General features: G+C 42.2%; 1 protein-coding gene across 9 annotated transcripts in view; it reads left to right on the top strand.

Moving 5' to 3' along the window:
* Positions 1 to 25,196, top strand: part of epha7 (eph receptor A7) — an 86,784-nt gene extending 61,588 nt beyond the window's left edge. The window contains exons 6-17 of one of the 9 annotated variants that reach the window (XM_034579770.1): positions 2,585 to 2,709; positions 4,371 to 4,539; positions 7,214 to 7,322; positions 10,322 to 10,377; positions 13,113 to 13,226; positions 13,690 to 13,875; positions 14,241 to 14,302; positions 14,523 to 14,732; positions 15,677 to 15,892; positions 19,253 to 19,446; positions 20,069 to 20,224; positions 21,151 to 25,196. In XM_034579770.1, the coding sequence (XP_034435661.1) occupies positions 2,585 to 2,709; positions 4,371 to 4,539; positions 7,214 to 7,322; positions 10,322 to 10,377; positions 13,113 to 13,226; positions 13,690 to 13,875; positions 14,241 to 14,302; positions 14,523 to 14,732; positions 15,677 to 15,892; positions 19,253 to 19,446; positions 20,069 to 20,224; positions 21,151 to 21,265 (1,712 nt within the window). In that variant the 3' untranslated portion in view covers positions 21,266 to 25,196. Of the gene's footprint in view, positions 1 to 2,584; positions 2,710 to 4,370; positions 4,540 to 7,213; positions 7,359 to 10,321; positions 10,404 to 10,467; positions 12,595 to 13,100; positions 13,227 to 13,689; positions 13,876 to 14,240; positions 14,303 to 14,522; positions 14,733 to 15,676; positions 15,893 to 19,252; positions 19,447 to 20,068; positions 20,225 to 21,150 lie in introns of those variants that run through there. The other 8 variants (XM_034579769.1, XM_034579768.1, XM_034579767.1 and 5 more) reach the window with 8 other exon arrangements.
* Positions 25,197 to 25,679: the final 483 nt, after the last annotated feature.

The following is a 25,679-nucleotide window of genomic DNA, read 5'->3' as shown; positions in this document are numbered from 1 at the left end:
GAGAGCAGCCAAATTGGATGGAGTTAAGCTGCAATAACTGCTTGTTATGACTCTGGAGAGAAAGCTCAATCGTCCCTTTGACCGGCCGCTGAGAAAGGAAACATTGTCTCTGTGTTTTGGGCGGATCACAGGGGGACATGTCACAACAGCACGTTTCTGACAAGGTCTCGGGTTGTCCGCTCTCGTGTGCCTCACTGTCAGGAATGCTGATGAGGCTTAATGAGCTTTTAATCCAGCCGGAGTTATTAGTGGCGGGCCATCTTAAAACAACCTGGGGTCAGGCTGCGTGAAGGCTGCGGAGGTCCACTCCCATTGGATCACCGAGCACGGCACTTCAGCGCCTCAGCAGGTTGTGCTCGTCCGGGGGAGAAAGCACTTTTGTCTCCTGTTGGTTGTTGTTCAGTATCAAGGCAATTATAGGATATCGCTGTCTCTTGACTCGTGGTTAAGAGTGGGCAATTTCAGGTTTTGGAACATGGTACTCTGCCAAATGCTGTGTCAGTGGGTAAAAAGTAAGCTGGATGTTCCACCTCATCATTTGTAAGTTGCTCGAGATGAGATAATGAACTGAAGTCACGTGATTACTGTCATTTTAGGATCCCGATCTTCTTTGGTGCTAAGTCTTCATTCGTAATCTTTTCTTTTCATGTGAAAGCACTTTGCTGTGTCGTGACATGAAGCGGTTTCTACCTCGGAGTTCAAGCCGTTCCCGGGACAGCGTTTCAAACTTGCTAAGACATGTTAATTAATACGTTTAGCCCCCCGAGCGGCATGAGTCATCACGTTTTCACAGTGTGTTTACAGAAAAGATTCGGGGCTGTTTCGAGTGCAGATTTGCAGTAAGCATATCTTTTGAAAGCATAGTCTCCTCAGGGTGAGGTTTGCTAATCCAAAAAGCTTGCCATCTTTTTCCTCTCCGGGATCCTTAAGAATAGTGCTGGTACAAATGATGCTGATTACAATTAAGATAATGATGGTAATGACGGGAAGGTAATGGAATTTGTTCTAGAAGCAGCGAGCACAGCTGCGAAACAGTGATGCAGGGGCCAGATGCACCAACTGGTTTTTACTAAGCCTGGTTCTAACTGATAAGTCTTTGTTTAGACTAGTTTATAGAATTGACATATTAAACCTTAAAGGGGAATTTCTGTGTTTTCTGACTTAAATCCCTAAATGTGGCTGTGTTGATATTTTCGTAATCGCTCCAATAGATGGTCTCTCCTGCTGCAACGGCACGACAGCAGTGGCTACAATGTAACTTATGGGACGACTGTGACAGTCAACAAAAAGTCCAACTAAAAACTACCTTCATTTTACTAAATACTTACAAACTATTTGGTTCATGTAAACAGGTTGAAATATTGCTCCACTAGGCCTTTTCACTTTGTTATCAACAATGTTAATATGAGCTGTGTCATGTGCACGGACAAACACACACAATCCTACCATTGCTTATTGCTGCATGTAGCATTTTAGCATCTCTGAGATCATAGTACATTTTATTGTATTTGTCTATTTTTAACTCTGTCTTCTTTGATTTGCATGGAAATGTAATTGTGGATTTAGTAGTTCCGAGAGGAGTTAGCATTAGCGGTAAATGTGGTAGTATTAATAGCAGTAAGCTTAGCAAGAGCAGCAGCAGTAGCCGTGTTATAACCTCTGCCAAAGAAGTTAGCACAAAAATGCTCAGATCAAGAATGTGTTTCTCTTTCTTTGAGTTTTTCCAAATGTTTCTTTGATTTCACAGAGAATAATTTCTGGGTCTTGGAAAAAAATCAAGCATATTTAGGGAACTGATATTTATGAATGTGTGCAATTTGGTGCAGATCCAATATCCGAGTGCCATTCTAGTAATGATTCGCAATGAAATCAGCAGTGTGGTCGCAGTAGCTGGTGCTGCAGCTGTGCCAGTACAATAGTTCTAACAGGTGTTTCTGCAGCAGTAGCAGCAGCTGCACTTGTTGTTGCAGCAGTAACATTAGGATGAGATCAAATGAATGACAATAACCGTGCTTACACCCACATTTGTGTCATGTGATAAGATCAGTACAACCATTTACCTACAGCTAAAAAACATAACTTTGTATGGGAGCTGTTTTGCAAATCTAAATGTGATAGCACTTAATCTGGCAGCCAGACACTTACAATGAGTCATTCAAAGAGCCTTAGATAATTGGTGTGCATAAGACTGGTGTCACAGGGTTACAGGTACACCCCTCTCCCTCTAACAGGCTTTTTTTCAATAGCTCTGTCATCAGGGAGAGTAAATGCCTGCCTGTTCCGCTGGAAATGTTGGAATTAATCGAAGTGAATTGTCATTCATAATCTACATGTTGCAGTTTTCCACGGCCTAGGGTAACGCTATCTTCCGCTGTGTGCACTGTAATTGAAATTTCGATCAGGGGGGGCAAACATTTAGAAGCATCCCATGAATATTCATGCGCTCGTGAGTGTCTCTGAGCGCTTGTGGCCGGCTGTGTGTGTGTGTGTGTGTGTGTGTGTGTGTGTGTGTGTGTGTGCGTGTGCGTGTGTGAGTGCAGAGAGGCTCTGCCCTTCACTCACTGACATGTTCTTGTCTAAACAGCTCCATCCCAGGTCAGCGAGGTCATCAAGGAGAAGGTGCAGCAGCGCAGCATCCAGCTCTCCTGGCAGGAGCCGCAGCAGCCCAACGGCGTCATCACGGAATATGAAATCAAATACTATGAAAAAGTGAGTGTGCAGGAGATTTGTCTGTGCCTTTTGTTTCTCTCCGAACCCTTTTCCCTTCCATCTCTCTGTTCACACACACACACTTTTGCCGACTCTTCATTTTGTATTCCGTCTGCATGCCGCTGTGAGTGGAATTCACAAGATTCTGCAAGTACCGTCCTCGTCTCGTAATTGCAATAATGAATGAGATGCTCATAAGATTTTAATCAGGCTATAGTCCTCCACAGCCACCCCCACGCTCAGGTTAGCACACGCACAATCCATGGCTGCTGCACTGCCGGAATTAGCAAATCTCTCCTCTCCCCTCCGACATAGATTATAGCACTGCTTCCCCGTGTTTCAAGTTCGAACACATCAGCTCTTTACAGCAAGGTTTAATGGAGCGAATTTAACCCAGCAAATCACAAGCAGGGCGATGCCAGTCCTGCTGGCCACAGCCTCTCGCACACACTGACAAATCAGTCTCCTGTGTCACACACTGTGGCTGTGGTCCGCCCAGCTGTAAAAGTGGAAAATTGGAAACAACGACTACACCCCTAACAGACCCTGGCATTCCATTTGGGCTCTGAGCCGAGCAAAGCGTTTACAGTTCAACAACAAAGTACACAATGCGTGTGGCCTGTGCATCCAAATGGATTCCTTTATGGAGACGATATTTTCCTACGTGCTTATGTCCTTTATGTGGCCGGGCATCTAATGGTAATACAAAATAGGAGGTTTTCCGCAATCTACAGTGAGTATCAAGCATAATGCGAAAAAAATGTAAATGTAATTTCATACAGCGACATCATAAATCTCGAATATGTGATTGAAAGGTTGGGAGGTATAGATTATAGCTATTTTCAGCATAATGTAGATTTCCACAGTAAGTATTCTTTCACAGAAATCCTGGTTTCCTTTTAGCTAATCAATTCCAACTGATTGAACTTTTTGTTTTCATTTGAATCTGTTGTCAACACCTTTCTTCCTAAAATCAATCAAGAAAAGGTTCCACTTAAAAAGCCACTGGGAGTGTTTCGATATTTAACATCTATCCAGGAAACCTTACCTCTCACTGATGGCGGCTTTAACAGCAATTTAAAAGAACCAGCAAAGTAGGAGCAACTGGAATTAAATAGTGAATGAAAACAGTAACTCAGCGTGGCAGTGACATGACTCTCCTGTCGTGCAGGTGAAATTAGTGCTGTAGAAATGCATGTAGATATACTGCACGTTATGCTTTATTCATCACAGCAAGTGAACACAGGGGAAGCGTTCAGGGTGCATCCACAGCAAATTACAGCAGCAGCAGAAAACATGGGTGCGTCTCACTGAAGTTTGAATAATTCCACTGAAACCGGGAACATTTGGAAGAAAAGCCCGTCTCCTGTTAAAGCTTGTCTGCAGCTGCCATAGATAAAGTATTAATAAGCTTTGCACTATTTTAGATGATACAGTATACAGACTGAATGATACAATGGACACTGTTAAGCCACACACATTCCATTTACAAAGTGCGGGTAATTACATCCTCTGAAGTCTATCTGCTGTATATTTGAAAGACGTCGAGATAAAAACACTTCAATAGGACTCAATTATTAGCTGGAGGTTCGCAGCAGTTTGGTGATTGTTTGTTTTTCTGCCAAGCATCATTTGGGAATAACACAATGATTTATTCACAGGATCAGAAGGATAAGATTTACTCCACGGTGAGGTCCAAGTCCACATCGGCCACAGTGAACAACCTGAAGCCCAGCACGGCCTACGTGTTCCAGATCCGGGCCTTCACTCAGGCGGGTTATGGGACCTTCGGCCCCAGACTGGAGATAACCACCAAGGAGGAGGCCACAGGTAGGGGGCTACACAGAGGCTAAATATGCAGGGACACACACTTTTTCATTTGCCGCCGCTGCTGCTACAGTTTTGCAGTATATGCGTCATGTGTGGCAGGGATGTAAACAGATATGTTCCACTATGAGCAGATGTAAACAGCATCCGGCATCTGTGTTGTGATGTTCAGTTCAGATCCAGATGTTTCGCACGGTTTGTCCTCAATGACCTTCCATTAGGTTTCAGGTTTTTTGAGCCCGTGCAGAAAGAAAACCACTTGTGATTTTCATCTTAGGATCTGATGTGATCCAACTGCAAAATCAGACTCTAGTTCAGAGACACAGTTTAGATGCAGTGTAGCAATGTTCCGCATTAAAGTCCGCGTGACCCTTAATGTATCGTATGTTTCATCGACAGCCTTTCTGCTGAGTACTCGTTGCCGAAAAAAGAGATCAATGTGTTTCTTTTTCCACTCTCACCAGTCAAAATCAATTTAATGTCATACTCAGTCCAGCCATCTTTTCCATTGATTTTGTGTCAGGTGTGTTTCATTCATTTCACATGGCTGCAAAAAGAACCTAATGTTTGCATACGTGATCCAACCCAATGTGTTGGAAGCAAATGGATGCAACAAAGATGTGTCTATGATCTGTTAGGGAGTAAAAATGGTGAGAATTAGCTGTGAGAACCGATGCGTCGTTGTAATTCAGTCTCACTTGTGCTTTTCATTCCGTCGCGTTTCACCTCATCCCTCTTTTCCTCGCGAGCTTGCCCCTTGACCGCAGCAGTATATCAGCACATCACTCTGGAAAAACCACCTGTTAATGTCTCCCACTCATTACAGTAACAGCCCAGGGAAATTATTTTCTTTGAAGCAAAGGAAACACAAATTGCTTTGACTTTATGCTGAGAAGACATCATGGGAAAAATCTCGAAAGCATAAGGACAAGCTACTGTGGCGTCGTGAGGATAAACTCATTTAAAGCTAATCAGTTACATCAGCTCTATAGTCTCAGTGTGATACTGTGAGGCTCACTAGCCTTATATATATATATATATATATATATATTCATATAGATGCTGTAAACATGGACACATCTGGTAAGGCCGAGGAGTTATGACTGTCAAAGTTCAGACTACAATAAAGGAGGTGCTATTCCTCCCTTTCTTAAATGTTTTGGTAATAACATGACATGTGCTACGTTAGAAGGATATCGACATTATGCTTGTTCACGTTCTTACCCAGACCAAGATGAGAAGACTCACAGTCTCATATATGTGTGCTGTAATCAGGACACAGTAGCCATTGCATGAGGGGAAGTCAGTGTGATATATATGTTCAATAATTTAGTATGGCCATCAAACGATGTTATAAAAATTGAATTGGCCCGTGATAGGGAAAAGGTTCTGCACCCTTGCTATAGGCTAAACTCTTCAGTGTAAATTATAGAGGATGTAGGCAACTGGTGAACAAGGGAATGATTCACAGCCCAACACTCTGGGGTGTTGTGCACAGTCACCGTGCTCAGCTGGTGGTTGCCAAGAAAAGAGTTCCTGATTCCAACTCCTTCTCAAACCACAGAATGTTGTTTTAACATGTTCTGTTCATGTGGGACTCAAACAAATTGCTCATACGCTGTTAATTACTAAGATTTAGAGGCTGTATATGTTTTTTTTTGTTGTTTTTTTTCACTCAGCACAGAACCAGGCTGTTTATAATACTTAGTAACAGCAAATGTTAGTAAGTTGTCTGCAGTCACAAATGTCAAGGATTCATTAATGCAGAGTTTGGTTCAAATGTAATCGAGTGGATAATGAATAGGTTTTGCTCCCCTATTAGTCACCTTTTTAATCCGTTTTTCTTTAGTGCAGAGGCCCACCATTCCAACCTGCCCACCATACTGCCCCCCCCCACCCTCCTCACAGCCAACAGTTCTGCACAAAAGGACACATTAATTACTCATACCACACGCAGAGTGTGCCCTGTAACAAGGTTATAGTTTGCAGTCTAGTCAAAGTGTCCTTGACCAGCACAGGGAACCAGCAGCCTCCTCCGTGAGAGCCTCAAGAGTGAAACCTGCTCGCGTGACTGTGACAGTTGAGTCCTCGCACTTCCTCCCAAAATAGACAGTTGGTGAAACATTGAAGGTTGATTGAGTAACAGCTGATCAAATGTCACCAGGTTTTTCATCCCCACTCCTCAGACAGACAACAACAACAAAAAAAATCATTATCTTCCCAAGTATTTCCTTCGCCTCAGATCCACTCGATTTAAAATGCATGAATTTCCCCCCCCCCCACATACACCGCTTGCGTTGACTTTATACGGCGAGCCGTTCTTCTGAGCAATCGGCAGCGTGTCAATGCAAACAATCTGAGCACTATGAGAGCTCTGAATGGGAAACAATCCAACCTGAATGTGTCTTTGTTTGAGATGAAGGGCATCGCCGTTGCCGTCTGGGACTATTAAGCCCACTTTCTGAAACAGTAGAGCCGTGTGTATAAGGACGGCTCAAAAATAGAAGCGTCCCTCCTCCACTCTCCGAGGGAAGGAGAGGAAGGCGGGGGTGGGGGGGGTTATCAATCTCCATGCTGCTCATTGGGCTCAATTATGCCCTGCAGATTTTGCTCTTTTGATGTGCTGACGTTCACACTGTGCATTTCTGTCTTTCTGCATGTCTGTCCGTGTCATCAGCTGCGATTGTCTCCAGCGAGCAGAACCCCGTCATCATCATAGCAGTGGTGGCCGTGGCGGGAACCATCATCCTGGTGTTCATGGTGTTCGGCTTCATCATCGGGAGAAGGTACGCTCTCGCGGGCCCCATTGACTCTCCGCTCCTGTGAGTCTGCGCTTGTCAATTAGCCTTTCTGTCACTCACAGGCCTCCACGTCTGTGGCGTCGTCACGTGCACACACACACATGCACACACGTGCACCCATCATCTCGTGGCATGCTGTGCTAATGGGTTGTGATGCATCTGTTTTTTTTTTTTTCCTCCAGCCCCAACCACATTTTAAAGCTGTTTTTGCAGAACCATTATGAGGCAAGAAGTCCTGTGTGACTGAGAGAACCTGAGGGCAGGATGGAGTGTGGCACTGATCACAAAGCACCCTGCCCATTGTCATTAGCACCATTCCCTCTCATCTGTGTTTTCATCTGCACGAATGGCATTTCATCAGAGCTTGTTTTAAGGGTGGATCCTCCAGATGCCCCAGATGCCTCCTCTTGGGACACATTTTGTGTCAAAGAATTGTCTGTCTTCTTCTCAGAGGCATGACTTAGTCAAAACAGCTTGTACAGATGTCGTACACATCCCTCTGGAATCAGTATTAGCCCTATCTGTGTAGAGATGATCTAAAAACAGAAGATCAACTGGAGCTTAAAGCAGATAATGCCGACCATTTCTCCCATGAGCCATATAAACTATATACAACTATATACAATACTTTTCAAAGTAAGGTTTATCAAAATCTAATATTTGCTCTAAATGGGGCTCCTGCTTGGCATGCATCCCAAAACTCTCGGTAAATTCCCGTTTCAAGAATTTCTTTATTTGATATTCTCAGTTTTCATCTACATTGAAACTCTCACATCTGAAACTAACCCTGACCCCTTAATTGTCACAGAACCCATAATTTTTGTTCAGCAATAATTACGTTCCACACACCATGAGCTCCGCCTGTAGCGGCGTTTTTAACCTTGAATGTCATAGTTGACGTCTCTCATTAAAGGATAATCGTTGTATTTTGCAACCTGGTGTATTTCCCATAAATGTGACTCTGCGGGTTGTTCTAACTTTGCCACCTCTGTCGTTGGGATTTAGGGAAACAAAGGCTTGCTGCATATATAGGTGCTTTTTTTTTTAATCATTTCAAATACTTTTCAAATCCTACTTACTGTCTGATTCTGAACAAATGTGATCACAGACTGTAGCTGCCCATAAAGGCCATTATGCTGACGGATCTACATCTGGGGCTGGGGCTGACCTAACCTGATCCACACACAGTCATTTGCTTAATGTGTAGGTTACAAGTTTCACTGCAGTTGTACTGTCCTTGAAGGGAACTGAGGAAAACTTCTGTAGAAAAAGCTAAAAGCAATGGTGGATTTCGCCGTGGACCAGTAAGAGGATGAGTCATTTCACAGTGATGGTTTATCGTATTTATATGAAAAGTAGAAAAACAGATGAGGGGATAAACCAAACCGTCCTCAGAGAAAACATGCCTCAAAAAGCTGCTTGTGTTCCTGCGGTTGCTGTTCTCCACAGTCGACTGAGGAGGAGAAGTGCTGCTGCAGAGAGTGAGAAATGTTGTTGACTGTAACTCCAGCAGTGAGTCCACAAGAGATGCTTTTGCAGTGCTCACCAACATTGTCGTCGCTAAGGCTTTTATTTCCTCTCCCGAAAAGCGGCTGAGGAAAATACAGAGGCCGTATGAACGAACCGATGGAAATTATAACAAATATAACACGTTAAGTGCTGTAACACCAGCAACAAACACTAGCATCTGGTTGTATTCCTGAAAATACTCATTGTGTTGGATAATTAGCCCCAGTTAAAAAAGATAAATCCCCAAATAAAAGGAATGTGACAGCTCAGAGCGGAGTTAAAGGGTGATTAGCTCGACCAGCAAACCAGATCTTTTATGTGGATCCATACGAGTTTGAGCTTGACGACCGAACCCAGCAGCTACAGTCTGTGTTTACTTTTGGTCACGAGTGTTTGAGATGAATCAAGTTAATTTGGAAAGCTGTAGGAGGCTCGCTCGATTACCCACAAGTCCTTGTTTCCCCCCGGTTTTCTACAACTGATGTGGCAAATGCAAAGCATGTATGGAAAACACACCATGATTAGCCTTAAAGGGCATCAAGTTTCAGATCATACACTCTGTAGTTATTTTATATGACAAAGAAAAAACACAATGTGTGTGTGTGTGTGTGTGTGTTGTCTTTATCTATAAAAACTGAAGAAAAAATTATAGTGATAATTATTATTATCATTAGTATTAATATCATCACCATTTGGTGGGGAGAATAAGTAAGGAATTTCAAAAAAATATATTATGATACTAATAATTTATAGTGATAATAACGTAACAATCTTAATAATCGAACCAATATGATGATGATAATAATCATAATAATCATAATCGTAATTGTAAAACAACAATAATCTCAACAAAAAAAAAATATTGGGAAAAAAAGAGAGAAAAAAATGTGTATTAATAACAATATGTGTCGCCACCAATATTATTTATAATTACATAAAATTGTTAATCTTTAAAAAAAATTACATTAATGTCAGTTGATGTCATTTCTTAGTAGTCTAACCTATTCTCAAGATCAAAAGAGAAAAAGAACAGCCCGACATGCTGAGTTAATACATGTAGTCCCAGTGGCTGTAAGCGCAGGCAGTACAAACAGGATGGGGCTGTAAGAGTTAAGAATGCAGCATGAACACATGCTTTTCTTTCTTCTTTTCTTCATCGTAAGTGCATATCCACCACGTGCGTCTCGCCACCTGCTCGAGGGAACCTTCAACACATTGATATTATAAATTCATATTAAAAGACATGTTGAACGGTCCGTTGCAGTTGATGTGTTGCATGATGAGATACTCGAGCTACTTTCCCAGGCTGCGGCTGCTGGGTTCGCAGCCTCTCGCTGCTCAGCTGGGTGTCTTAAGAGATTTGTCATGCACAGCGTTAGTTGCCACATTAAAATTCTTGTAATTTAGGGCGTTTATTTCTCCCGCACCAATCAGTTGATTTTTGCCACTCTCTTCCTCTCCCCCCCTCCACGCAGGCACTGCGGGTACAGCAAAGCGGATCAGGAGGGAGATGAGGAGCTCTACTTCCAGTGTGAGTGCCTGCATTCATCAGCCCAAACACACACACACAGACACACACACACACACACACACACACACACACACACACACACACACACACACACACACACACACACACACACACACGGTATGTGTCTATGTATAAGTATGTGTCCACACACACAGACAGGGAGGGTGCCTTTAAACCCGTTAGCACCCACAGGCATGACTGTTTTATCCCAGTTCATTTGATTTGAGTTGAAGCCGGAAACAATCCGGCCCGACATCTGCTGCTGATTGGCTGGATTCAGTCCGTGGAGATGAAGAAGTCAGGGAACTACAAAGACATGAATGTGACAGCCGTCAGGGAGGCAGTAGAGGGCTGACCCATGAGGAAGGAGCGTTCTCTTAAAAATGTAAAAGCCATAACTTGGCTGGTTTTTAGCGAGTGACAGAGTTTATGGTGTACACTGCTTCAAGGCAGCTTCTATCAGTAAGAGGGGTTTTTTTTAAACACTCATGCACCACCCCTAATGATGCCCCTGGAGAGACAGCTTCCCCGAGTGGTGCCATAATGATCCACGCTGTAGGCAAACTGCTGATTTGGAAACAAAGGGTCAGGGGTGTCACGAGGCGTACAGCTCGAGCAGAGGCAGCGCTGGCGAGCCCAGGTTGGCCACTGCTAAGTGTCTGACAGATCCACCTCGGCAGCTCACCACGGGCCACATCTGCTGAGGAAGGAGAGAAAGACAGGAAAAGAAAATGGAGAAAACACAAACAAGATGAGTGTCGGGCTTAATGGAGGGACCTGCCAATGCGATGTCAAATGACGAGACGCTGCCGGGGCGACAGAGGCTAGATAGCGCGCGCGTTCAACATATGGACACAATTTGTCTGCCGTGTCGCGGCGAGGAAGTCGTGATAAGACGTCTCCTATCAGATCCGCTGACATCTGGAATGGACAAAGCAATTATGGGAGCAAGTGGAGTGAAATCTCTCCTCGCCACAGCGGGATACATTTGTTCTATTTACGCTGTCGGCTCGGCCACCATCACGTCTCTCCTATATACAGAGGATCGGTTTCTTCCCAGCTCGCTCTCCGGTTGTGCTGTTTTGTCCACTGTTTATCCAATGTGCTCCGGCTGCACTCTTTTCTCTGTGCTCATTAAAGTTTAAAGTTGACAGGTTATATTGTTATCAGTGAAATTTTAAACGCACAGTGTAATAGGACCCATGGGTTGTATGTTCAGTAAATAGTGCATAATACTGTAATTTGCTGTTAATTTGAGGAACTGTGCAAAATGTTAACCCCCACTTAACCGTCTCTGGCCTTTATCTAACCTTGTTGGTTTTTTCCTTCTTTTTTGCAAACTGCTTCCCACTCTCACCTCATGGATATTCATGAACCAGTCCCATATCAGTGTTGTTTGAAATTGCATGGATTTCATTTTTTTGAAAAAAAAGAAAAGTCCTAAATGCCTCGCCTGAGGCATCAGTCAGGCAAAAGAATTAAAATACAGTCCCTCATTCCCGCACAAAATCTCATTTAGTTTCATTTAGTTACTTCATGAGAGATAATGCAGCATCTGTACTGAACAGACCTCTGTCCTTTATTACCTTATCTGTCACCAGTGTTCAATTCTAGCGTCATTGTCAGATTATAATTACTTATTGTCATCTTTAAATCAACATACACTCTCGGATAAATGATTTATTTATTATAAATGAGGTATTTTGCTGCTGTAATATTGTCGGCAGTGTCAACAACCACCACCACCACCAGTCAGATGTAAATGGTGACGCAACAGGAAAATTTGAACTCACTACTAGAGAGGGATCAAAACCTATGACCAATTCATTTAAATTTCAGTGAAATCCAGCCAAACGTGATACTATAGATTTGTACAACAGAACAGGACCCAACCAGCACCTGTTTGACCACAGGAAATGGGGACAGGTCCTGGGGTTTGGGGATGGACCTATGAAGACAAACATCAACATTAACATAATGAGTTCACAGCTTCATATTGCATTGCCTGAACAAAATCAGTTAATAATTAACTTTGAATACATCTAGTGTATTCTGATCTTTGTAAGTATCCAGAAGCTCATTTCAAGTGGGACAAATTCATAAACATGATTTTATCTACATTCACTTTTGGGTTCACAAACTTAAATGTGAGATTCCACAGTATTCGTCCTGCGTAAAGTCAGACCCCAAAATGTAATGTGATCTTGAAGATCTGCTTCAGGACTAGTGCCTTAACAAACTGATAAAAACACAATACATTTAAATATGTGCTTCCATTAAAACATTATTTAATCACTGTTGCTTGTACAGTTTATTTCCTTGAGCACATTGATATTTTATCAACATGAGACACTGTAGAGGTTTAGGAGAAAATTAAACAGCTCTGCATCCCTGAATGACATCATGTGGTATAAAAACTCCCAAGTATGACGAGTACATGACGTAGTGTTGCCGGTGAGGCAGCTTCTCCTTCCACAGTGCAGTGGTAAGGGGAAAGGTAACTTGCAGCCTCATAAAAAAAAGGCCCCTCGTACGGGTTACTCAAATCTTTGCTGCCCCTTTGTGATGAATTTCCCCGCGTGAAAGCCCTTCTGACACCGGCCGCTTACTGCTCAGCAATTCCCTTTGAATCACTGGTCTTAGCAATCGTTTGCCTGTCAAGTGCCCGATGGTGCACAGTGTGCATATTTAATCGTAACAGTAATCCTCTTACCTTTCTACAGTCAAATTTCCAGGCACCAAAACCTACATTGACCCTGAGACGTACGAGGACCCAAGCAGGGCTGTCCATCAATTTGCCAAGGAGCTGGACGCCTCCTGCATTAAAATCGAGCGGGTTATTGGAGCAGGTGAGCCCATCCTGTGTCTTTCAGCCTGCGCTGTTTAGCCACTGCATGCTCTCATATATCACGCTGACAGCCAAATGTTTACACCTTGAGTAGGGACACAGCTTCATGCATTGTATATTGATAGTGCAATTGCAAAGAGGAGAAAAAGTTCATTGCAATTAATGTGTGTCTGGTGGAGGCAGTCGCAGAGATTCCCGCTGCTGAAAAATTGCTGCCACATGGGTTTTTACGGAGGCGGTCAATGACAGTATCTATGCATCTCTAGCATGTCTTATTATAGGTCTTGGTTACACTCCCCTGAGTATAACAAGATGTCGCACTCCAATTTGTATTCCGCCACAGCGCAGCTCCTTTGTCTCAAAATACACTAATAAATTTGTCATTGTGAGGGGCTTGATTTTTCTTTTTTTTTTCAACCTACCCAAACCAATCGCTCACTCACAAACGGTTTCACCCCCCACAGGGGAGTTTGGGGAGGTGTGCAGCGGCCGGCTCAAGCTGCCGGGAAAGCGGGACGTGTCGGTGGCGATCAAGACGTTGAAAGTGGGCTACACGGAGAAGCAGAGGCGGGAGTTCCTTTGCGAGGCCAGCATCATGGGACAGTTTGACCATCCCAATGTTGTTCATCTGGAAGGTGTTGTGACAAGAGGTAAATACGCACCAAAGGCGAGAGGAAAAAACGTAAAGTCTATGTTTATTCAAAATCTAATCATCAGATGCATGTTTGTGTTTGGAAGGTAAAGGCGTCAAAGCTAGAGTGGCATTATATCTGATTAAATTTGCCACACTCCCTGTTTAATATGTTCTCATTTAGACACTGTAATAAAAGGAGCAGATGGTAACTTTTAATTAAAAGCCAATGAAACACGCAACTAAAAATAACTAAGAAGCTGCTTCGGCGCAGTCGTTTATTGTAAAGCATTTTGTAAACAAACAAAATGTAGTTATAATTAAATTAATCGTCTCCCTTTTTCTTCTCTGGTTCTTTCTCTCTCTTTGTCTCTTTTTCTCCAGGAAAACCAGTCATGATTGTCATCGAGTACATGGAGAACGGCTCATTAGATGCTTTCCTCAGGGTGAGTATCACCTTAGAGGCGCAGGAGGCTCATAGCAGCATCTTTTATAACTTTTCTGTACATTAGAAAGTGTCCCAAGGAGCAGGCGGTCTGCAGTAGGATCCGTGCGTCGCATAAATATCATAAATCTTGTGCTGGAGCTGCTGCAGTGCTGTGACCTACATTTCCCCCATGGTCAGCGAAGATGACTGACCCGCCTGTGCTTCTTTGTACCCTGCAGAAACACGATGGTCAGTTCACAGTCATCCAGCTGGTGGGGATGCTGCGGGGCATTGCGGCGGGAATGAGGTATCTCGCCGATATGGGATACGTCCATCGAGATCTGGCTGCGCGAAACATCCTCGTCAACAGCAATCTCGTATGTAAAGTGTCGGACTTCGGCCTGTCCAGGGTGATCGACGATGATCCGGAGGCTGTCTATACAACATCTGTGAGTCAATTAAAGCAATTACTCTCTCTACTTGTCAAAATTCCTAAATAAGTCACAGCCGGCGCATGAACATAGAGCAGAAGTCTGGATAGAGTAGTAGTCTGCACCGCCTATATTTTAGCACAAAGCTCTCATAAAGCACCATTTTATAAAGGTTTTCTAAGTTTTAGCTAATGCTTTACTAATGCTAGTAATCATTTACTAAGGATACGTTATAAGCCATTAATAAAAAAACACAGGTAACACTGAGTTTATTATAAATTCAGTGTTCCAGTCAAGTTTTTAGTTTGCATCTTAACATTGTACTGGAGCCATAGACCGCAGGAGTCAGTCACAAACACCTGTATACAATTACAATATCAATCACTACAAAATAAAATAAAATACAATTGAAGTATATTCAATTTAAATAAATCCAGTAAAAATAGAGAAGAAAAAAACAGGAACAATGTAGGTCAACATACAATATTGACCTATCAAAACTGTAACTATTTTCATAGACTTTAAAGGGAGGATACAATTATTTTCATAGTCATGATATGGAAATAGGACTAAATTGTTATCTCCTTTGATCTTTAATAGAGTAAATGAATCAATCAATGTAGAAAACAATGGCCAGATCAAAAATAACATAGTTGCTGCTTTGCTAATACTGCAGTAAGTTACTTCAAGTGATAAATATCTTGAATAATAGCAGTAATATCGGTCAAAGGTGCCAATGCAGTTCATCCAGATGAATATTAAAAAGCAGAATCCGTTGTCTTTAAGTTACTGATGGTGGGTTCTGTGTTTCTTGCTTTCTGATAGTTCAGTATTTTAAGGTGTTAAATAATTTACAATAACCCAACAAGCCTGCAGTTGTGAACATTTCCAAGCTGTTTATAAATGTACTCTGTTTCTGACCCTGTGTGTAATTTCAACACTCTCTCCAATTGGCGTTCTAGGGGAAGATGCAGGATGTTATGAATTTGATCTTTGCTCCAGCCACTGACCTGCGTTTTTATGGACAGGGCGGCAAAATACCTGTGAGGTGGACCGCGCCCGAAGCCATCCAGTATCGCAAGTTCACCTCCGCAAGTGATGTGTGGAGTTATGGTATTGTCATGTGGGAGGTGATGTCCTATGGGGAACGGCCTTACTGGGACATGTCCAATCAAGATGTGAGTTACTGCCCCATAGAAATGTGTCATGTTTCACATCTTCATATAAGGAAAAACTGTATTTCCTCTCACTCAAAAATGTCTGAAGTGAATTTAGGATTTTACCTGATTTAGATTTATATAGGTATTAGAAACTGTATTTTTTTTGATCGATTTCTCAATAACTTGTCATCTTGTAGATTGTATCTGTTTTATATTATTGAACATATAATTTAAATGCCTTTTGGACTGTTGGTCAGACAAAAGATGCATTGTTTTTGGTCTTGGAATTTGAAAGAGTATGTAGACGAAGCAATCAATAATTTTTATTGTAGAAGTATTTCTAATAGATATAGTTTATAAATGGACAGATTTAGAGACAATGAAAAACGGTGGGGTCTCGTGTTTCTGAGTTTCTTAAAGAATCTCAAATTTCAAAACCATCAATAATGTATTGCTTACAAACGACAAACCAGTATAAGGAGTGGTGGTACAGTGGAGGATATGAATTACCTCTGATCTTCATCTTATCTATCTACTACTTTCTAAACTAAGGATAATGAAGGGGCCAGAATTATAAGAAAACAACATTATCTGTAATTCTCCCTGATGAAGGTGTCCCAGTAAAACAGAGAAAATCTCTGACAAAAACCCAGTTTGTGGCTTTCCTTTTAGGCTCTGGTGCAGGACTCTCATGAGAACAGCTCAGCGGGGATGGTAACCTTGAGTTTAATTAGTTCAAGAAGTCTTGCTTGATTCTTGCAGTCTAAATCCATTTGAGGGAGAAAGAGTCCTGAAATGGGACAGGCATAAAAATGAAGTCCTGAGAACGTGGGTTTGATGGCGCTATTAATATGAAGAACAGGAGTGGAACGCACTTGTCATGCAGGATGCTTCAGATTCAAATTTAAGTTCATAATGACTTATGGTAATGGGAACCAGTGAGAGTTGAACCAAGAACACACAACTCGTGCATATTTTGAGGTTTACCCGGACTTTGCTGATTGTGTTTCCCTCGTGGATTCCAAAATGTGTGAGGTCATAGATAAGCTCTGATGTTAAGGTGCTACTTCACATATCAGGTTTACCTGTCAGGGTACGGCACAACCTGTCACAACAGCTCCACGATGTCCTCTGTGTGAGGAAATAGTCCCTGCTGATGTCATTGTGATGTCATCAGGCTTAACTTAGCCTGAGCACGAAGACGCAAAAGACGACGGGGCTTTAATGGAAAGTATGCTCCAGATTATGTTTTTAGAGCTACACCCATACAAGCAACAATATCCTTCTCTGCAGCATTCATTTTGACCATTATTTTTTAAGTCCCCCAACTTTATGGAAGTGCAATACTAAATCATACAGTACCTCTTTAAGTGCCTAGGTTATAGTTGTTTTGACACCTTTAAATGAAATATTTAGCACACTCATTCCCTGCAAGGGAATTAGTTCACATCTTTCTAGTTGTACGTCAAACAGTGCAATCATTGGACAAGATTAATATTGGATGAGTTCAAAACCTAAAAAAAGATGAGTCAGCAACATCACGTTGCACTTGTATCCCGAAGTAACAAGATCATAAGTCTTGTTGAAATATTAGAATCACTATTGCTTGTATCTCTAATACAATCAAAGCACAAAACAGTGCTGTTGCTGCTGCTTCCCCTGCTAACTCCCCCTGATGGAGTCCAACCGCGCCAGACCACTTGAAGCTTTTTCTTATCGTCTGACTCTTGACACATTTTGATTGATGGTGGAAGGCGAGTGATTGTGGCCTTTAAGATTCCTACATGGCGCCCGGTATTCAGTACCCACAGCACCGGGGCTTAACATGATTAAGATTCTTTGGGGCTCCGGAGCAGTGGCGTGCTGATTGAACAATCAGATGTTAGAAATGCTAAACAAGATGTCTGGGCATTGGAATGGAGTATGTGGTGTTTTGCCACTCCAGTACTTGACAGACATCAATGTCAGAAATTTTTTGCGCTTTGTCAAGATGTCAGCAAACATCCTCCGGGGATGCTGGGAGAACATCATTTGCATTTTCCCCAGCAGTTTCAGTGTTTTGACACCTTTTCCCTCCATGACTCATTCTTGTATGCGAGGTCCTGACAGGAATAGCTGATGAATATACAGTTTGCACAAACACACACACACACAGCCGCTCATCCACACAGAAAAGGAAAGGGAGGAAGGGGCTCAAATCAAGGTGCCCGCTGCACCTACTGTTGTCATGGTGTTGACTTTTAATGAACTCTCTGCTAAACTTCCTGCATTAAGTGGCGTGACAACGGAAATCGTGGTTCTGTTATTCATCAGAGCCTTTTGTTTAGACATATAAACAATTAATCTCGGCTAAGACAACACTTTTAATTAAAAGGTAAAACAACTGTGGCATTGTGACATATACAGTGTCTTAGTAAACATCTACAAATGATTCTCTGCAGCTGCATAGACGATACGTAAGGACATTGTGACTAGTCAGACAAAGCTTTACTACAATACACAAGCAGTTTACCTACATAACTGACTGTTACTGTGCAGACTCTGGCTCCACTTGCAGGATTCTCTTCCAAGTTAGTGGCCCAGTTAATTAGAATGAACAGGGGGATTTGTTTGAAAACCTGTCTGAATGTGTGACAGTTAATGTGCTTACCGTTTTTGGAACTCCATTGTCAAACTGAAAACAGCCCAGATCTCAGAATTCAAACTGATTAATGAAATGTCACCACAAATGATGGAAATTACCATGATATGGACATGAAACATAAACTTGGTTAAGTGGGCTTTCAAAACAATGTCTTTCAGGTAGTTTTGTTTTCAAGTAGGCTTCACAAACAGAAATGCAGATCATTAGCTATGGTCCTTGCAGGGAGACATACAGTAGGAAGATCTCGGCAGCCTCATTCAGGAAGAGAAAACTGTTGGATGTACTTGGTATGTGATTGGTGTGTTGGTGTGATGGGATCAGGCATCAATCAGTCCAATTTTATTTGTATAGCCCATATTCACAAATCATAATTTGCCTCATAGTGCTGAACAAGGTTCATCTGCCCTAAACCTTTACATGAGTAAGGTTCATAAGGGTATGATCAGAAATGTATGGGTCCTCAATTACTCCCCTAACTTATCAGTGCAGCTACTTTTACTTATTATAAAACAACTGGCACTTAATCACCCACTCCAGTTCGGCCCTATGTTCCTTTGGGTAAAAACACTAAAGGTTTTTTACTAAAGGGGTTGGAGATAAAGGCTGATTCTTAATGGTTTAGGGGTTGGGTGATTGTTAAAGGTTATGGCTGGGGATTAATACCTTTAAAAGTTTGGGGTTTAGGGGGATACTTAATGCTGACACTAACAGTCCATCTGTTTTGCATTCTCCAGGTCATTAAAGCGATAGAGGAGGGCTACCGTCTTCCCGCCCCCATGGACTGTCCGCCAGGCCTGCATCAGCTAATGCTGGACTGCTGGCAGAAAGAACGAGCCGAACGGCCCAAATTTGATCAGATAGTTGGCATCCTCGATAAGATGATCCGTAACCCCAACACCTTGAAAACCCCAGTGGGGACGTGTACAAGGTAAGGAAATAAAGCCTAGTATGATTCATTTTTAAAAATGTGTTGTCATTCAAAAAAAAGAACTTCTACCTTTTATTTTTAAGTGCATTAGTGGATGATCCAAAGTGTCCACTTTATGATTTAGCGTCTGTAGTTCACAGATGAAAGATAAATCCCCGGGGATCGATACCCCAAAGCAGCTTCCATGGCTTTATGGTCAGTAGCAGGGCTTTTAAATCAATCTCTATAATGAGTTCCTGGTACTTTAAAGTGCAGCGGGGACTCCAGACCTCGCACTGACGTCTGTCAAATGAATTCTATTTGCAGTCAGAACATATTTTCCAGAGGTGAGATTGAGACTCGGAGGTTACAGCTGGTTAAAAAGGCACTTTGCAATATAGAGACCGTATGAGGGGGAATGTATAAAGATATTGACCAAAAATATTTATCAACCAGAAAGGTGACAAGCTACATCTGTGAATTCTGTATTGATGGAAGCCTCCATTCGGCGACCTCTCCCCTTGTTGCAATTGACCGCACCGTCGGATGCCTTTGGTCGTTGTTTTGTCTGGTTTGACTGTTGTGCAGCGGAACGCTTCCCTCTCACACTCGACACAAACATCTCTCTCTGCTCATCCCACAGACCAATTAGTCCACTGTTAGATCAGAGCACACCAGACTTCACCGCTTTCCGCTCGGTGGGAGAGTGGCTGGAAGCCATCAAGATGGAACGATACAGAGACAACTTCACAGCGGCTGGCTACAGTTCCCTGGAATCTGTGGCCAGGATGTCAATCGAGTGAGTAGATACGACGCCCTCAAGGGGTTAAGCATCAGTGGAGAACATTAATGCCAGTGATCTCACTTACACGTTCCTTCTAAACTTCGGTAAACAGAATCTACTTTCTTCTGTTTTACATTCAATTACGGCTTCATGGCTGACTTGTAGTCTCTGCAACTCTGTACATTTTCAGATATTGGTTTCGACCTTTATTTACCTCAAGTGCAGAGAGAACAGGCCTTTGTTAGAGACATGGCTTTATTATTAAATTTCCCTGTTTTATTACTTTACTTAATCATAATTTAGTCATAAGTCTCCCTGTGTATTGATCCTCCTGCGCCTCCTGCTCTAATTTGCTATTAATGCAAACTAAACACTTTCTCCATGTTTACTTGTCGTGTTGATGAATTCAGTGAAGTTAATGTTTCCACAGAATTATTGCAATCACCTCAAAAACAGGGTCAAGCTCTAGTCAATGCTTTATAGCTGTGTCATTGCTGTATAGATAAATGTCACTGAATCACTTCACACATGTTTCACATTTAAAGTCTTTCAAAGGGCTCAAAGGAGCATCGTTGTTCATTTCCTTGGTTGACTTTTAAAGTAAAGATTTACACAAAGTTAAAAATACATTGAGGAAATTATTAGAATTAATTTGCAATCATCCACATGCCAGAAGAACTCTATGGCTTATCAATTTACAGATTTTCACGACATGATTATTGTGGCAAAAAAAAGGAAAATGGATCACACTTTCCTGCTGCACCATGTTTGAAATTGGCGTTAAAATGCATAATTGAAATTCACAGCCAAACCTGTGTGATTGTCTGCCTTTGTCTGTTCCCCTTACTCACTATAATGAAAATCTTGAAGCTGTAAATCTCACTTGTTCCGTGCCGTGCTGTGGTCCAGTGCGTTGATTGATGTGTTGTCCTCTCTTCCAGGGACGTGATGAGCTTGGGGATCACGCTGGTGGGCCATCAGAAAAAGATCATGAGCAGCATACAGACTATGAGGGCCCAGATGCTCCATCTCCACGGCACCGGTGTCCAGGTGTGACTGGGACCGGCCACCTCGGGCAGGGGCGATCACGAAAACCAGAGCGTACCTGGAGCAGCGCCTGGGACGTTTTACCGGGATCTTCAAAGTAAACAGACATCTGTTATGTCTGACTCTTCCGGCTGTGTCCGGAGTGAAATCATTCCTTTGTTCCTCAGTGAAGGATTGTGGTCCGCATCTTCGGAGGGCACTAAAGAGAGGAAAAGGGCAACAAAAAACAAAACAGTAACAAAAAAAGAAACTACCTGGACAAGACTTTTCTTTGTTCTTTTTCTTGTTTTTGAGGCGCTTACAGACTCAACCACATATCAAATGGCACATTGGAAAGAAGTTTGACGCTGACGTTCCTTTAACTTAATGAATGATTTGAGTGCACACCATGGCCATGGATTTCCTTTAATGAGAACAAAAAACAAAAACATCTTGCAATGGTTTCACTTCTTTGTTTTTCTATCTGTTCATTTTCTTTGTATCTGCCACAGTGACATGTTGCTGCGCATGCAGCGATGCTTTTTGCTCTTCTATCTGGACTTGACAACAGGGTAAACTCCTCTTTTATCCAAAACAGAGGGAAATCTCTCGGCACAGATCCCACGGTCCCCGTCTGTGCCGAGACACGCTGGGCTGTTTGAACTATTTGCAGTGGTTGGTGTTTTCATGCTATCCTCACGTGCTTGTTTGCGGCCGACGGGCGTTTTTGACGTGGTTTCAACCTCTCACATTTTTGTATTAGGTAATTTTCCCAAGAGTGCAACACTCGAGGAGACGGAAGATGTGAAACTCTTCTTTGACTCGCAAGACTTTTTTTCTTTATCCGAGTAGCAATATCCTTTGTCTTAGTGTTCACTACAGGAAACACAGAAACAATTACTTGGTTGTTGAGTAGAATGTTTTAGCACTGTTGAAAGATTGTATTGAAATTGAAGCCAACGCATATTGTTTTGCCATGATTTTGCCTAAAATGTTGCACACAGGAATTTGTAAGGGGTGGATCCAAGAAAGGTGTAGACGTAATACTGCCTTAAAATACGTTACATTCATTTTGCCACTATTTTAGGCACTTCAATGGCAACGCTTTTTGCGGTTCATTTTGAGGGCGGACAAGCTCCCTGTTGTTTAGTTGTTTTCTTTCTATCTGGAACTTGAACAGACACGGTTTAACGCCACAAGCGGCACAGTCAGCGAAGAGGAGATGAACTTAACAGAGCAATAATTACCAGGTAGAAATGGTCCTCACCTGAGTTTTTTTTTTTTTAAGGTGCTAGGTATAAACACATATGAGAGTGCTGTGCTGAGACAAAACCCTTTGGAAAGATTCAGTCACCGCTGGAAAGGAAAGGAATGTACCTCTTTAACCTAAGAACGGTTTTGGAACGTGGTCAGACAAGAAAAAAAAAAAGAAGAGAAACTGCTGTGCCAAGTCATCAAATGAAATAATCATGTCGTACTTTGCCACTATGATAAGCTGAAGGTTTGATGAAAACCGAACATGGCAGGGAAATGTTTAACTGAGTGGCTGCAGAGATGAAAGAGGCAACATTCGAAACACAAGAAAGGTGCCAATTAGCCGTGCTGATATTATCTTACACCAACGCCGCCGCCCAGAAATCAAAGCGCCCCCTTCAGGGTTTGGGTGTTAAAGTGTGGGAACGTGTGACAAGCACTGATCGTGCCGCTTAAGTTCACGGCCCTGCCTCTGTAGGCAGCCAATGCAGCCACCTTTGTTTATTCATGCATCTCCACCGCTCATCCCTCACAGGCATAAATGGAACATGCATTAAAGTGTCTCTTAGGATTGCTGCTCTTTTCTCCCATACGCGTACGGTGTGTACTGAGAATAGAGACGAGGGTTTTTTTTGCAGAAGACGTCGTCCTAAAAGCCAATCAACCTATTTGGTGCCATCTGTCTCCACTTCACATGCAAAAAAAGGCATGTTTCCATGTTGAGTGTGTTTTTTGTGCAGTTTGAATAAGAAAAAAAACACTTCACAGTAAACAGAAAAAAAAACACTAGCATTTTCTTTTATTGCTACTGCAGCCTGAGATATAAATCTATATTTTCACGAATGCAGTCATTTTGTTAAAGTTTTTCATTGAATTTACATTTAAATTAAAAAAAATTCGAATTAAATTTTAACACCTTCAGAGCAGGTAAAGCTGAACTAATATGAAAAAAAAGAGCAAATATTGTCACGGCAATAAATGTGTTAGTTTAATGTGTACTGCACAAATGGGTAATCAAATCACATGAACATTTCTTGATCTCTCAGCTTTTGACCTGTAAAATGTACATTTTGGTGAACTTCATCTAAACTCTCTCTGGTTAGTGTCGTCAGAACAAAAATATGGCTTCGTAGCAGAAGCAGTTTAGGTGCTTGCAGTGAACCACCACAGTCATTCACAGTGTTGTACAGGTTATTAACTCTCTTTGACTTCAGTGCAGTATTGCCCTGACTACGTGTAGAACTCAGTAAATGTTTAGTGTCCATATGTGTAAACTGTGCTGTCCAGTGATGTGGACTCTTGTCCTGTGACGATCACAGGTTGGAATCCAGCCCTGCAGCTTCAGTGTGTGACCATGTCAATCACTGTGCCTGCACCATTTACTTAGGAACCATATTCAAAATGAAACCAGTTATTAGAACCCACCAAAAAAGCATTCAGCTGTTCTATTGATCAGGTGTTTCAGCATGAATGGCCACCACAAACGACCAGAACACACTCGAACGCACATTCGGAAGCTTCAAACTGTATCGGCCTGTCACGGACGCACGTTCAGATCCATTCTCCCCGTGGGACTCGCGCTGAGCGGCTCCGAGCCCCCGTGTCACACACACAAACACACACACCCTCACTTTATCCATACAGCAAAGCTCAGCAATTGGGTCTTAGCCAGACCTTTGAATTGAATACCGGCATAAAGTCATTCAGTCAGCACAAAACTCCCCAGTTCACAGGCAGCTCTCTGTCTCACCAGCCCCCATCCCGGCTCTGATTTTCAAACCGGGCCCCTGGAGGCTGCTCACACCCTGAGGTATAATGCCTCTGATCCCCTCTTTCCTCCCCCCTGTGCTGGGAGAAACAGCAGTTTCGGCCAAATTGAGATTAAATTGATTCATCGTCCAAATCACCTGCAACCTTCACCAGCGAAGTCACTTTACTGTCTGTTCTAGCCTGTTCCATCCCCATTCTCAACTTAAGCTTACTCAGCTTTGGACAAAAACAGGTTTTGCTGTGGCTGTATTTTAGCAAAACGCACACACACACACACACACATAATCGCATAAAACGATAAAACACAGGAACCTGCAGGATGTAGGCCGTTGGTCGGAATCAGGAATCGCTGATAGAGTATGAAGTTATTTTTCAAATCTTGTGGTACAGCAGTTGGACATGAGTTTCACCGCTTTGGCGAGGTGGTGGATAGTTCCAAAGAGTGCAGCACTGTTGATTGTGTCAGACAGAGTCGAGATGTGAGGGAATCTTTGTATATGTTCTAATTGTAAAACTTGTACATTTTATTTATATTGTTTTTTACACATATTACTCAGTAGAGAGCTCTGAATACATTGAAAATGCACTATATTTTTATATCTTGCTGATGAATTATTGTCACCCACAAGATTTCAGTTGTACATAATTTCTCATTTAGGACCAAAGACAGTTGATAGGATCTCCATCTTTACTTTGACTTTGTCTTTATTTTTGCCTTTTAGTTTGTTGTACAGTAATACAAATTGTCAATGTATTATTTATTTTTCTGTGATGAAAGTATTGAGAATATTCACTGGTCAAAAGTATTTTCCCCCGACGGAAGAAGATCATTTAATTAGACAATTTCTTGTTACATAGACAATTCTTTTTGCTTTGTAACCTTTGTAATAGACTGTACATATATTTTTGGAAATATAATACAATCTCTATAGAAGTTGTGTGTGTCCTTTGCTGTGCTTCTTACAATCTGGCTGGTGCTAATTTCATTACCTACGTTTAGGCTACATCACCATTGATGCAGATACATCATCATCATGGATTCAGACAAAAGAAAGCCTGGAGTGCCTTTAATTTGAAACGGGTAAAGGAAGTGTTGCAAATATGTAAGTTCAAGTGGCCAGTGGCCCGGACGTGATGCAAGATGGTTTTCCAGAAGAGGTCTACTGTGAGAGGAGCCTGACCAATCAGTGAAGGCCATATTGTGCCCCAAATGACCCAATCAGGAAGCAGCTACGAGTGTCAACAGCATAGTTTCCTAACATCTCCATTTCTGCCCAACAATGTTGAGGGTTTTTCAAACGAAAACGTAGTACCGTGGATGGAGCCTTACATTCATGATCCTGAGAAGAGAAGTCCATACAGGTAGAAGCATTTTGTTAGAGGGGCCACCATCTTTTCACATTTCGATACTGTAAATCTG

The sequence above is a fragment of the Hippoglossus hippoglossus genome, chromosome 24, assembly GCF_009819705.1.
Source record: "Hippoglossus hippoglossus isolate fHipHip1 chromosome 24, fHipHip1.pri, whole genome shotgun sequence".
NCBI lineage: Eukaryota > Metazoa > Chordata > Actinopteri > Pleuronectiformes > Pleuronectidae > Hippoglossus > Hippoglossus hippoglossus.
The sequence above is the reverse complement of the archived record's forward strand: the minus strand, read 5'-3'. Positions and strand labels throughout refer to the sequence as shown.